This window comes from Corvus cornix, chromosome 4, assembly GCF_000738735.6.
Source record: "Corvus cornix cornix isolate S_Up_H32 chromosome 4, ASM73873v5, whole genome shotgun sequence".
Classification (NCBI taxonomy): Eukaryota; Metazoa; Chordata; class Aves; order Passeriformes; family Corvidae; genus Corvus; species Corvus cornix.
In genome coordinates, this window is record NC_046334.1 from 55,868,129 (window position 1) to 55,883,538 (window position 15,410).

A 15,410-nucleotide genomic window follows, 5' to 3' on the forward strand; every position below is an offset into this window, starting at 1 on the left:
TTCCCCTTTCCCACATCCTTCTTCTTATATATACTGGATACAAAAAGTTAGTAATTAGTAGACTAGAAAGAAGGGAGGAAAAATTGTCCATTTCTGTGGTTTCCCTTCATAAAATTTGCCATTAGTACACTCAATTTTGAAAAGTAATTTAAAGTGAATGTACTAGTGGCAAATTTTACGAAGGGAAGGGAAACCACAGAAAAGGACAAAATAAGCTTGTTGGCAATCTGGAAGCAAAGAGTATTCAAAAAAGTTCCAAGTTATGTGGTTCACTGCAAAGAAAGCATCACCAGCACCAACAGCATTACCAACACTGGTGGAGAATGAGGGGATTGAGGGAAAGAAAGTTTGGAGATATTTCAGTACAGAAAAACAAGCAAAAATTGCAGAAAGAAGTGATATTTTAAAGTAGGTGAACCCCAGCTATAGCCAGTAGGTTTTGGGAACAACTTGCTTCCTTCTTTGCATCTATATCAGCTATTACAATAAAAGACATTGCCTCCACCTACAAACCTTGTCTTTCTTGAAGTTACATAGGATGGCTTACTTTGCTGCCCAGATGAGAATTTTCACTCTTTCCTTGTGCCCTCCCCTCTTTTTAGCTCTGACATTCTTTTAACCCTCTCCTGCGTTGACTCAACTCAATAACCTGGCAGAAAACTAAACACAAAAAAAAGTTAGCTTTGTTGTTGAGTTGAATCGGTTTATTGAACAATCAGGTAATTACAGCAGGTGGAGCAAGAGCGAGGGCATATAAGCTTAAGGTAAAGGGGCTTTGGGAAGGTAGGAGCAACAGGACTTTCTGGTTTTTGAAGCAGACATACTCTGTAGCTTTGTTCTTAAATCCTTCGATCAGTACATCTACAATAAAAGTAGTGACCCAATAAACTCGACAAAGGTATATTGCAGTTCAAAAAAACCCCAAACCCACACATCAAATTTGTTAAGGGACTCCTGTGGGACATATGTTTTGGATTAAGGGCTTTCCTGAGTCAACGTAAGAAAATAAATTTTCAAATATTTGGCACAGAATGGAAGCTGCAGTAATTTGCATGAAAGAGGAAAGATGAGGGGAGAAGCATAAGCCTTCAAGAAGAGACTTTTGCTTGAAGCCTTCAAACTTTTTGAAAACAGGTGAGGAACAGTGGCATTAGATTCACTGCAGAAGCAGTAAAACTAAGAAGAAAAATCAACAGAGAGCAAGATTTGTATGTTTCCATAGCAGCAGTTGAAACAGAGGCATAATTCAAAATTGCAGTGTTGCAACTGGCATCCAAAGTTAGATATCTTAGTAGGGGTGGTTTCAGCGGAGATGAAAGAACAGAGCAAATACCTCAGAAACATCAAGCACAAGTAACACACAAATCTACACATTAGAAGGAAAGGAATTGGACATGACAATAAGATGAAAAGCAGTAGCAAGAAATTTGTCTCTCCAGGACTTTAGGAAAATGGAGAATTACGATGGGCTGTGATCACAGACACCAGAAGCAACAGTTCACCATTTCCATCATCATCATGTGTAGATTATGTGACCATGTGGATCATCTCACTGATACAACTGGTCAAAACATGAACTGCCACAAACACGAGACAGGTAGAGAAGCAAGTATCTTCAGAAAAACACAAGAACGTTTCTTTCAGTAGCACTGAAGTGCAATCTTGATTAGTTATGCTGAAACTGTGGTGATGCCAAACCAAATTCTGGTTGCAACAATAGTCTAAACTGGCATAAACAACCCCCACTGCCAGAAGAGGCAGTTTTACGCCCTATGTCCATGCTGATCCATCACCCAGCACAAACTCTCTATGGGGCTATGCAGAGAATGGGGTCATACTATTGATGTAGGTGAAGGTTCTGGGAAGAAGGTGGCAAAAGGGAAGAACTGTTTAACCCAGCACTACTTCTGAGAGAAAAAAGTATCTTGAGCCATGTTTTGATATAGTTAATCCAGCTTTAAAACTCCTGGTGCCAGATCAAAAATTATAAGCTTCCATGATACAATGCAAATTAACACCGCAGTTTGAATTTGTTTAAAACAGAGCCCAAAATGGAAGAATTATCTGAACACTGGTGAATTTTATGGTAATTAGCTCTCTCTTCTCTTACAGTTAGTGTAACTGCAGTGTAAGAGCAAAAAGGCATTGTCAACTTTGCATTTTGTGTCTTGACCTAATTTAGTTCAAGTGTAATAGTGGCCTCGCATCTCACCCAGATCAGGTTGGTCCTGTTGAGTGACTCAGTGGCAGACAAACATCATATTAAAGTTCAGGGACCAGTGTCTTCTTTGCACTCCAGTCAACAATTTCAGTACTTGGAACAGGTTTCATATTAATTTGTAAGAGGACACAGAGTCTATGAGTAAAGGATGATTGTGATGTTATTACAACAATTGTGATGTAATCTTGTTCATCTTGCTCCAATCCACAATTCCAATGGTTTGCCAGTATCTTTCCTTAGGTTACATTTAAAACTGAGTCACAGACTAAGTGTTCAACATTATTCAAGGACATCTTAGGTTAAAGATTTTGTAAGACTCATTTTGGCAGCTGTTACATGTCAATATCTAAAATGGCATTTCTGTGTAATAGCAAGTAGTTTGCAGGGTGCCATTTGCCAGTTCTCTTCTCAAAGGATAGGGCACTGTGAGTTCTTGGTTAGTTACCAGAACTTCCTATGAGTTCTGCAAAATCTGTCTTAAAATTTTTGAAATAGGTCCTGCCACATTTGACTGTGAGTTAGGTAACAGTTATTTTATTATCCTCCACCTACCAGAGGCAAAAAACATATTGAATTTCAACTATCATCGACACAAAAGTGTTTGTGCCTGGCTGTACTGGCTGCAGAGAAATGTGCAAACATGACCTAATTACACCCAAAAAAGTAGTTTCAAGCGTGCCATAAAAACACTCATTGTTGGTAGGTGGGATTTTGTGTGTTTTTGCGGGTTTTTTTGAATGATATTTAAATAACTTATGGCTACCAAGGGAATAACTCGTTACCTCATTTTACGGGGAAAATTTGACAAAAAATGTCTTGTAAGTACTATTTACTTGGCGTTATGAATTTTGAAAGCCATTCAGCACCCAGGCAGGGGATTATCTTTTCCCCATGGAGCATGAACAGCAACAGTCCCCCCCTGCACGAGTAAGGAACTGGAGCAGGAGGGCAAGCGACACGTTATGAAAACAGACGAGAGGGAAACCAAAGCGCTTTATCGAAGAAGACAGGGCCCACGGAGAGTCACACAGCCCGCCAGCTGTGCATCAAGTAAGGGCCCACAGGCTCCGTCCATGCAGGAATCAGCAGCACGGACGCCCCCTCGGCGCGCCACCCCCGGCCGCGGCCCCCGCCCGGCGCCGCGCAGGCGCGGGGGGCACGGCGGCCACGGCGGCGCTTGCGCAGTGGGGCCGCGGCCCGGCGGGCGCGCTCGGTGCCGCGGGGTCCGGCCCCGGCGGGAGGCGGCGCTGCTGCTGCCGCGCTCGGCCCGACCCGCGCCACACAAAGGCGGCCGCGGCCACCGCGACTCCCGCCCGCAGCACCGCATGGCGGCGGCACCGCCCCCGTGGGGCTAGGCCAGGGCGGACCGTGGCCCCCTCCCTCGCTCCCTCCCTCCGGCCTCTCCCGCCCGGCCCGTCCGTCGCCGGGAGGAGCGGAGCAGCGTCCTGCACGGCTCCGCCATGCTGCCCCCGGGCCGCCGCGCTCTCTGCCGCCTGCCGCCCTGCCGCCGTCGCCGCCCGGCGCGGCTCCTGCCCGCGCTCCTGCTGCTGGCGGTGCTGGGCGGCGGCGGTGCCGCGCTGCCCCCGGGCTGTAAGTACGACGGGCGTCCCAAGACCGCCGGCAAAGCGGCGGCCGGCGGCCCGGCGGAGGTGAAGGTGGTTTGTAGCAACCTGGAGCTCGCTCAGGTCCTGCCTCCCGAGGCGCTGCCCAACCGGACGGTCACCCTGTGAGTACCGTCCCCGCGTGGGGGGTGGGCAGCTTCGGTGCGACGTGGACGGGGCGGAGGGGGAGTGGGAGCGCCGGTCTGAGGTAAAATGGGGTGAGGTGGGGGGGAGTGGAAGCGTAGGTGACTCCCCTCTACTGCTGCAGAAAGCCCCGGGAGCGGATGTGCTTTTCATGTTTTCCGGTAGTTTCCCGGGATGGTTATTTGAGAAGGGGGCGAAGTGTCGCGTAACTCACCGGCGGAGCGGCACCGTCCCGTGGAGCTCCCCCCGCACCGCCGCCCACCCCGTGGAACAGCATCCCCAGCTCTCCCTTCTTCATCCCTCAGTAGGCGTGCTGTTTTTGTGTGGAGGCAGTCCTTGCTTATCCATTTGAATAACAAGTTTCAAACAGGATATGCAACTTAATCTAAAGTAAAAAATATGTTGCCACTTACTTAGACATAAGTGTGCACATGTAAAGAGAGGCTTTGCAAATTATTTTCCTTTCTGAGACATTACCGGGTCACTTTAGCAAAGAAGTTCATAGAATAGTTTGGATTGGAAGGGAGCTCTCAAGATCAGCAGGTCAAATCCCCCTGGCATGGGCAAGATCTTCCTCAGCACTGAATCTCGTCAGTGGATGGTCCCAAAAGTGGAACCCTTGCCCCTTCTTCAGAGAGGCTTATTGTACCTGTGCTACCCTGGGAAGACTCAAGTGCAGCCAAGTAGTGTGCAAGAAAGTCAGTGAAAAGGAACTGAAATATGGGGTGTAGCTTAAGATATTTATCTACTTAACTGGAAATCACAGATTTCAAAGATCTACCAGTAATCTGGCATTTAAAATGTACAGAATATACTGTCATGAGAACAACAATCTGCTGCTTTTGGGAATGCTGACAGCACTGAAACACCAAGGAAAGGCTTCCTTCCAGAAGTCTTAGGTGTGAACCCAGCAGATGCACGGACCCGGACCTGTGAGAAAAGGGAAAGCAAAAAACGGGAGCTGATTAAGGCTAAAGTAGTTGCTTGTGCTTGAAAGTCTGCAAGGGTTCAGACAATATCTCTAAATGACTTGTGAGAAATGATTATAGATGTTCCCATGTGAAGTTTCTGAAGTAGGAAACAAAGCATAAAGTAGAAGTGACAGTAGTTTGATCAACAAATATGTTTAGTCTTTGTTAGCCTCAAATGCTTTGCAGCTGATTAAATGTTACAAGTATGGTATTATCCTTAAAAATTTTGATATAAGTAGATGTTAGTATGGTTGATATGCTGAAGTTCACTGTGGGGTTCTTTTGGTTCAAAAAACTTGAATCACAGCTCTGATAGCTGTGAAAGACAAGCAGATACCAAACACAGCAGCCTTGCTGTGAGTGGATCTTTGTTCATCATTGCAGTGACAGAAGAATTTGGAAGAACGGTTCATCTTTCATCTTGATTTTCATACTGCTTCAATATCTAGAGCATATCTACATACACTAATTAGTAGCTTTCAATTAACCAGCCTTTGAAGTTCATAACAACTTTTGAAACATTTATTTTTCTGGTTTGAACTTTTTAATAGACATAGCAAGAAACAATGCCATTTTTTCATTGTTATTTGTAGCAAATATCTTAACTGTGTTGATACAACTTAATGAACATATACTTTAAAATTTTGCTTGAATATAAGGCAAGTATTATTAAACTAATGACCTGCTTTTTCCAAGAGTGTGGACACTAACTGTTGTGTTTGGGTTCAGAATCTTTCAAGTTGAGTCTTGAGATGTGACTTTGCCTTCTCTGAGAGTTTTTGGTTTGTTATGGTTTGGTGGTTTTTTTTTTTTGTTTGTTTGTTTTTTATTTTATTATTATTTTTACCAAATCCATGTTAATCTGGATAGAAAGTGTTGGTGATCTGTGGGGTTTGTTGCCAAATGCCACTTCACTAACATGTTGATTAGTAGTGCCTGGATTAATTGTTACCTAATCTTTTGCCAAAAATTACATTTTTTTCCCCAAGCTGATACTTGAAATTGCAGCACTTGATGAATAGTTGTCTGATACGAGACAAACTGCCCTGAGTTGTCTTGAATCTTGATTCTTGTGGGATTCATCTATTGAGATAAGTACTAGTTCTGTTAGATCTTTTTGGATTATTGGATCACTGCAGAGATATATAGCTGAAAATAGATCACTGTTGTGTATATCAGCTGCATTTTAATTCAGTTAATTTTTTTTTATGTTGACTCTATTTTGCACAAACCAGTTTTAAATACAGTGACCTATATAGTTTTATATAACTTTTTGTTTTTTGAATGAGTTAGGAATGATGCAAACGAAGTGATTATATGCATTTTGGAAATACTGATTTCATTCTTATTACTGGGCAACCTCTTAGATTTTCAGCTGATTAGCTACTGTGCCTTTAGCATTTACCTTTTTTTTTTCCCCAGTGAAATATTTTTGAGGACAATAGTCTCTAAAAAGTGAGAAAATAAGAGAAATAGTGGAATTTAGTATAAGCGAGTAGCATCTGAGGATGCTGGCCAGGTTCCTTCATTCTTGCACACCATTGTAGTTAGTGGTTAATGATGATATAAGTTGGGCAAGGTCACTTAATTTGCGAAATGCCTTGGGCTGTGTTTGCCACAAAACATGTTATTGTCCCACTAATTTAGGTCAGTGTGGTGAGATTCTTCAGTTGCAATTCAGAAAAAAAAATCCTAACTTGATTTCAATTGATAAGAGATACAGTAAGTTTGTTTCATGATTGAGGGAAAAAAGCAGACACGGGAAGAGGAGTATTAAAGTATGGAGACATGTTTATGGGAGAGTTAAGGTTTAGGATTTCTGGCAGTACTGTAAATTGGTTTTCCTTTACAATCGAGGTAGAACTAGCTGTTGCTTTATGGGGCACTTAAGTCAAATTCCAAGGTGAATTCAAGTTCATTTATAGCTAAGGAAGTGACTTTTTTCCTAGCATCATATAATAACAGCTGGTTTGGGTGCAAATGAAAGGTGTATCTACATGAACACCATAGATGGCTTTGACCTTTGTAGGTTAAGTAGCCAGATGAGATGCTTTTGGTTTGAAGATACCAAAATAGGCTGAATGTAACTGTGGCTTGTCTGCCATGCTCTTTATTTCAGTAGATACTGAAGCCATTGCCATGATGCAAATTTAAATAAGGAATGCACTGTAATAGAAGTCTGAGATAAAATGTCTGTTGCTGTTGCATTTCTTGATGCAAACTCAAATGATGGTGGTGGATACTTGTTTGAACTTGTTGGCTATTAGCCATTGCTTTGTGTTTTGAAGAGAATGTGTAAGTCCACTGAAGGCAAGCCCATGAAGCTTATTATTTGTTGAGAATACTATTTACCTGTTACATATGTTATTGGAACAAGAATCTGAATAAGCAAAGGAAAAGCATATATATTCAGTAAAGAACTGCATTTCTGAATCAGGAGGCTTACTGCTCTGCAAACATCTCTGCTTAAGCGCATATCCTAATAGGAGCATAGGAGTACCACTGTTTGCACTTAAAAAAGTGTTAGGATTTACAAGCCAGAGCATTTGCCTGGATTTATGTTCAGTGCTTTTCAAAGATGTGCTTAACTGGATTGCTGTTAGGAAACATCTTAAAATGTTACAGTTTTTGTCCAGCTCTAAATAAAATCATATCAAACTACATCCATTAAGCAGCTCTAAGGTATACTTACTTGGACTTCCAGATATCTGTGCAATTTTTCCATTTATGACACAAATTTAAAATTTCAAAAGTTTCAAAGCAAAATGTCACTCATATTGTAAGAAGCCACTTGTATAGCAATGTGCAGTTATGTTGTAATTATCTGAGTCGTGTGTAATGTAAATGTCCTCGCTGGAAGTTTGCCTCTTTTACAGTGCATTTCTGTTTACTAACTTGATGGTACTCTTGGTGGCTATTGGTTTGGCAGTTTTTTGTTTGGTTGGGTTTTTTTTTGGTGGGTTGGTGTTTTTTTTTTTGAATAGTCAATTTTAGACTGTTTAAGTGATCAGTACTAATAATTTAGGCAGTGATAACATTTTTGAAGGTACAAAGTGCTAATAATCCCCATTAAAACTTAAAAATTTCTTTGACCAGTGGATACACAGGCTATGCAAAATGCATTTTACATATGAACACAAGGCAGTACAGAGCTAGTACTTGAGAACTATAGCCACAGTGTAGTAATTCACAAGTACATGTACATGCCTTTTTATCAGTGACATCTGACTCCTGAAAATCTAATAGAGTGTGTCATTTACTGATGGACTTGTGTTCTATACTTTTAGCAGATTTTGTTGAGAAGATAACCAGTTTTGTGCCTTTCTGTATGTACTTTTCCAACATGGATTCATTGCTGAGAGCTTGTTATAGGATATTGAGTACATACAGTATTCTCTTACTGTGTACACTTTTGTATGTATTTGAGTATTGCAAGAAAATTCTGACATCGCAGTATGAACAGTGTTCTCTTCTAAATTTCAATATTTAGTTCTATCTGAAAAACTATTCAGCTTTGGAAGACATCATGTTACATGGTTTATATGTGTCCACTGGGATACACTGACAAGATTGAATAGTGTTTTCCTATTTCATGAAGTGTTGCAGTAATGACTTTAACATACATGGTGGTTTTGTAACTGGCAATAGTCTTCATTCAATATTGCATTCAATTATTGTATTGATTCATACTTCTTTTTAATTAAAAAAAAAAACTTTTCTAAATAAGCATTTTTAAGTTCTTTTATGTGCCTTTCACAATAAGATTACTGTACTTGTGATTAAATACATGAGAGAACTAGAAATATGGCTTCTGTACCGTAGATACAACGATACAACTGTAGCAGTTGTTACAAGCCTGGGGCTCAGGTTTTGCATTAGAGCTATGTATTGGTTACTGTCAAGTTGAAAATAGCAGAGAAGGACAGAGCTAAGTGCTGCAAAATTCTGGAGAGCAAATACAAATTTTTGTAGTGGAAACTTTTTTTTTTTTTTTTTTTAGTTCTCAGAGCTACCATATTAATGCAAAATTGCCCAATACCTTTGTTCCTAAGAAGATACGCATATAAGCAATGCTCTTCATGTGTTCATTAGCCCTTCAATTAACCCTAAAGTGACTATTAAATGTTGAATGTCTTATGCTATATCTAGCCTCAGGAAGATGTCTTAATCTTCACAATTAATACTTTTTTATTTTATTGTTGTCTTTTATTGATCAGTAGTATTCCTGGGTTTGCTTCAGAACTGCAAAATACTAGAATTTTTATTTTTATTTAATGCCAAGAGTAAAAAAATTAAACTAGAATTTGTGCTGCAGTGATGAAGAACTAATAACTTCTTATGTCTCATTGCTTGCAGTTTGCTCATGTTTCAGAGGTTATTTTTGTAATTTAAAACAACTATGGAGCTGCAAGTTTAGGTTTTTCAGAATTTAATGGTTCCCATATGTACTTTGCATGGGCCAGATATGTTGCAGGTTCATGGATTTGTCATTACTGCCTTATATAGTCTATCTTTACCATTACAGTCTATAATTTTTGAGTTCTACTCAGTTTAAATGCATTTTTGTACTATTTGTAATCCATAAAGATTAAAAACAGTTGAGCATTTATTTTCATCAGTGATAATAAACTGTTTTAAATTTAAAAATGTCACATAAAGTATGTTTTCATGAGTTTTGCTTTCTGTAGTGAGATTAACAGTGAATTTTAAATTCTGATTTTGAAAATCCTATATAATCTGTTATATGTCTCTAGTCTTTACATAGTAAATAGGTGAGAATTTTATTTTCACCTTGTATTTACTGAGTGTTTAGCAGTGAAAACTGCAATGTCTTGTTGCTCTTAAAGTGCTAGAGATTATATCCATTAATTACTGTTTATGTGGCTCACTGTGTTGTGGCTTCTCCTTGTGCACTGCCGCAGGCTATGTGCAGTGGTGCAGTGCTGCCCTGGAGTGAGTGGGATGCTAGTGCACTGCAGTGCAGAGCTTTTAGGTCCGCAAGGAGCAGCCCTGCTTTGGTTGCGTGTGTGATCCAAGCTGGTCTGCCAGTTTTGGGTGGGCCGCTGAGTTGTCCCTTCGGAGTAGGAAGCTGACCTTTTTGGTAAGACAGACCAACTAAGAGCTTCTTTTGGGGGAAAAAACCCAAACATAATAAATGCAGATTGATTAAAGATGTTTAAGAAATAGGCACTTTAATTCCACAGTTCTGTCTGCACTGGACAGTGTGTTCTAGGATTCATCCAGACTCCAGGTGGCTGAGGGCTGTGCTGTCTTCAGGTGCTTTGTGTAAGAGTACAGTCTGTGCCATCTGCTACATCAGTTCAATCTAGGGAGAAGAAGGTGCTTTGAGGTAGGAGGAGGGAAGTTAGAGTCTGGGTACAAAGTGAATAAAGGCAGGAAGATTGGATTAAGAGGCAGAAGCTGTTGCTGGGAGTTGGGATGAAGTTTGAGTTTTTTTGAATGGATATGTCAGTTACGGAGTTGGGAGATCAGAAAACTTAAGAGGGAATGAAGGCAGACCAAATATGGTACTGAAGGCTGAGTGTAAACTGGCTTGATATGAGATGAGCAAGATTCTTGGAAATTCAGCAACTACCTCCAAAATCACTAAAGACAGGATTAGTGTCTGTATGCCAGTAAGAAAAGATGGGTCGTATAAGGAATGGTAGTGGTGTAACATCCTCATGATGCGCTGTTTCCACCTGAGCTATTTCTGTCAGATACAAGGACTTCTTATTAGTTTGCCCATGTTGTTACAGAGTGTGTTTTACCTTGAAACTTAGTACCGGGCAGAGTTTTTGCAAGTTACGCTTAGATTTCTAGAAGTGTCCTATCTGATATTCCAGACAACTTATTCCAATATTTCAAGCTGTTATTTTAGGATAACAGCCTCTGGTGTTAAGAGGAATTTAAAGCAGTTCTCAAATTTGTGTGTTGATGGGCTCATTGGTGTTTCTGTGGATTGCGGTGACCTGACCTTACAGCTGTGTGCTGGAGATCCCCTTCAACCCTTTCTTCCTGCTTCTGACATAGGGATGATGACATGCTAGGGCTGAGGAGAGAAGATCTCACCCTCTGAGTGGGGAATGTTGGATCAGTATCCATCTATCTGTAAAACTGTAGCCTAAACTGGAGCTGGTGTGTTCATACCTTCCCCTCCCAGTGTCTCACTGTGTGGATGTTTGTGGGTTTTTTTCTCCCCCCCTCCCTGGCTGCAGTACTAGCATTTGTCTGGCTCCATGCCTAGTCAGTTCAGGGAGCTAAGCTATCCAAAACCTGTTTAGTTCTGTAGGATTAGGATATAAATTTTTGTGAATGTATCCTTGTGTGCCAGCAGTTGACAGGAAGTGCTTGTTAACGTGTGTAGGCAAAGCACTTTCTAGAGAGCAGGTACACCTGATAGGAAGTGTGAATACATGTGAGACTGGGTGTGACAGTCTGTGCTCCAGTTAGTACTACTGTGATGACACAGAGAATTCATTAATTTATCTGTTGTGGCAGCTAAAGTTAGGAGTGGCTGGCAAGACATCCATGTGCAGTCTTCTGTGTGAAGCAAGTTACTCTCTTGCATGTATGTATGGAGGTTTTTGGGGTCAGGTAAACTTGCACTGAACTGCAAGCTGGGGGAATCCTAAGAAGTGTACATCTGGTGACTAAGTGGGAAACCCAGGAGGGAGCAGAAGGTAGTAAAACAGGGCAGTTATTACAGAAGTTGATCATAATATCTTAAAATAATGCAGATGCTACAGATAGAAGCAGGGGGCAGAGAACTTGGAGGAAGCTTCCTAGAATGCAGTGGTCACAAGGGTTAGCCTTCCAGTGCTTTTTATTGGCTTTAGAAATGGCAACATGGAGTTAGTGTTGGAAGAAATCGGGTGAAGTTGTGTCCTCTGAATTTTCTTCTTGGTCGGCTTTTGAACCTGGGATAAGTACAAGAAAGAAAGAAAGGTTTGGTTGGTAATTTTGTAATTTCACAAGACTGTCTTCTGAAAGTAGTATGATTTTCAGCAACATTGCTACTCATTCTTGCATGCTATTTTGCCCCTCAGTTCTGTCCTTTTCTAAGATGATTTTTATTCAGTACTTTTACATAGAAAACTTGCTGAGTTGCTCTAGTGACTGGCACTGTGTTTCACTAGAAATAATTTCTCTCCTTAAGAACAGAATGTTTTTAATGAAAAGCAATAAATAAAGCATGTTGTCACATACTGAATATCAAGAAAAATATTCTTTAATGGCAGTGCATAGTGAGCATTGCTGCTTGAATGATCCAGGGATTGTGTAGGAAAAATAAAGATTCCTCATTAGATTATATGAATTTAGCACATTACCAGTTAAAAAATGGAGCAGCATAAATAGATACAGTTTTAATTCTGTAATTTCATTACTTCTGAGTGGTTTAGTTTACAATTTTAATATTGTTTAATATGCATAATAATGAAATATCGCAGGAAAACTTTTATCTGTTGCAAACTTTATTTTGCAAATGTTTCATTGCTAAGCTTCCTCAGTTATAATATTTTTGTTGAATTGGAAAATACTTGTCTCCTTTCATTAGAGTTTTGGAATGATTCATAGTTCTTTCTCTGAATAAAGCTTGTGGAGTGCTTTCATTTTAGAGTTATTTTTAAGCAAATATTGTTTGTGTTCTGTTCAGTCTATTACTGGGTTTCTTTCCCTTTGACACCAGTAACTCACTAGAAGGCAAAATATTAACTGTTGAAAAACACTGGGTTTATATCCTTGTTAAATCACAGTTTCTACAAGATAAACTTTGAAGAATGTGTTTCTTTTTGCATGTTCACAACTTTCAGCAGAAAGCATTTTTCTTGGTTGTTCGCAGATGGTTATTTTAATCTGACTTTTGCTGGTGGCCACTTTCCCAGTCCTTAGGGTATGCAGTCATCATGAATTGATATGATTTATTATCTGTTTCCTGGCTCTCCATTTGAGTCTTTTAAAATGTCTTTTGGAAGCTACTTCAGCATTCAGCTAACAGTTACACAGTCTCCCAGCCTTCATGCAGGCTTCTTGGTGGCCGTTTTCACGATTCGGTAATAGTGTTAATGGATGTGTGTGTGTTTTAATGATATCCTCTGGATTAGGATTCATTTGTGATGTTAGGAGATGCATTCTAAATTCCTGTCTAGTTGACTGCTGTCTTAGCAGTGGTTGTTTTATAGCTGGCAAGCCAAAATTGTTTCACAGAACAAAATTTTTTCCACTTAGTGCTTATTACCTCATTCTAATGGTAAAAAATGATCCAGCTATGTTTTTTTTCCCCACTCTGTATGAGAAAGAAAAGTTAGTACATCATCTTTAGTATCTATTGCTAAAATTCTTCATAGTACAAAGGACAGACTGGGTTTGACTGCATATATATTTTGCATGCTGGGCATCTACAGCTAAAGGATCTCGCCCATAAGTTAAGAGTCACAGTTGAGTTTCTTTTCAGTTTTGCCAAAGTCTTCTGCTAGTTTATGGAGCAAAATGGAAAATGGGCTTTCTGATCCAAGCTATATTTGACAAAGAAACATTTCAGCAATGTTCTTGGAATAGGTAAAAAGCCAGGGAGAGTTTGAGGGGGTTGGTACTTTTTTTTTTCTGGAGGTACATTGTTTCAGATCACCTCTTTGTCTCTCTACAGCTCTTCTGCTCAGTCAGAGGAAGAGGGAAATGCTTTGTTGTAAGGTGACTTGAGACCGTAATTCTTTCTAGAACCTACTTTTCAGCTGCGTCTTCTTCCAAGTTTTTTGTGTTAATTCCCGTGGCCATGTTTTTTTAACACAGGAACTAACATTGCCTGTGTTCCACATTTTATTTTCTGGTATGTAGGTGTTTCTCAAGCAAAGTGCATTTCTTCCAAGCAGGTGTTGTTGATCATTTAAAAGAAAAGAAAATAAAAATCTCTTGTGTAGCTCATAAGAAATATGGAGTAACAATAACATCAGGCTATGGAAACCCCTTCATGAAATCTTCAGTGACATCATTTATGTTTCAAAGTCATTTGTTAAAGAGTTGAACAAGATGGGGATGAGTAGAGCTCTCATCTCAATGGTAGCTCTCTACTGTTTTCTTTTTAGACTTCTTAATGATGGAAAAGTTAGCATATTTTCAGAATTGTCTCTTTAGAAAAATTATGGTCTTAAACTAGTAACTTGGAGATATTATTGATCACAAATAATATCCTCTAAGTGGTACATAATAGTCCATCATTTCATTGTGCATTAATGCACAGAAACTGTGAAAGTGACTATAAAACATCTACTTCGAGGTGAATGCTTTATCGTGTTTTGTCTTCTTGTGCCACATCTCTTAATAGTTCAAATAATGTACAGACTATATATTAATAGCAAGTTTTAACTGCATTTTTTTAAGATTAGACAACATTTTTGTGTGATTAAGTGTTTTAGATTATATGGAGTGTTGTAAAATCTATCATTTATTGTACTAAACTTTTATGGTTGAGCAACTAACAGCCTCTGCAGAGAAAATACTAAATCAGTCTGACTGTAATTTGTAAATCACGCTCAAGAGAGAAATTTACCTTGTACCCAGATATTCAAAGGCATCTACTTTAGGCCTGTTATTTTATAGGTGATGTCAGAAAACTAATTTTTTTTTTTCTTACAGAACTGTTATTTTATTTAGTTTATATTTAGTTCAGTCAGTTATAGCTACTTTTGAAGTGGTTCAGTCTCCATTTTGAATAACTTCTTTTTCTGGAAGAAATACAGGTAAACCAGTAAATATGAAGATGAAGTAAATTGTAACTAAGATACACATTAATTTCTGTGCTACCAAAGATTGTAATTTGCTTGCTTGCTTGCTTGTGTTGACTTAGATCAACATTCCCTTGTGAGCCTCATGTGGTTTTTTTCCTTAATTTCTCCAGAAGTCTGGAATTGGTCTGAAATTTTTTTCTTGCTGCTGCTGTTATGTCTTATGTTCAGTTTGCATTAACTATTAATGATTTTTATAAGCTCCTTCATTTAATTCTTTATATATTATTGCTATTCTTCTTCATGCATACGTTTCTGAAACCAGGAAGGATGTTGAAATAAAGGTATTCTTTATTTGGTTTACTGGATGTATCTGGTACCTACCATTTTTACAAATAATACTTACTGTTTAGGTTGTAAACTTTTTCTCTTTGAGTAGAAATGGAAGTAGTTTCAAAGACTTTAGGATGTATAATTTTAATGCTTCAGGTTAAATTTACTAGTTTTGTGGGCATTCCAATTTTTAGATGGTAATTATTATTATTACCACTAAACTCGCACTCTCGCAAATGTGTATACTGGTTTTCTGTTAAATGTCGTGCCATTCTTGATGGGAAGATTCCTTGAAATACATGTACATTTTTTAAGACTACCCAGGCTTCCTTGGTTTCTGTGTCTGTTTTTAAAAAACAGCACTGTTTCATTTGTTCATCTAGGTTATCACAGCTGCAGGCAAGGGACAATTTTCCTT

At 39.3% G+C, this 15,410-nt stretch overlaps 1 protein-coding gene across 1 annotated transcript in view; it reads left to right on the forward strand.

Annotated features, from left to right (window-relative positions):
- Positions 1-3,681: 3,681 nt before the first annotated feature.
- ADGRA3 (adhesion G protein-coupled receptor A3) overlaps positions 3,682-15,410 on the forward strand; it is a 61,100-nt gene continuing 49,371 nt past the window's right edge. The window contains exon 1 of the mRNA XM_039550804.1: positions 3,682-3,947. Within this exon, the coding sequence (XP_039406738.1) occupies positions 3,682-3,947 (266 nt within the window). The remainder of the gene's footprint in view (positions 3,948-15,410) is intronic.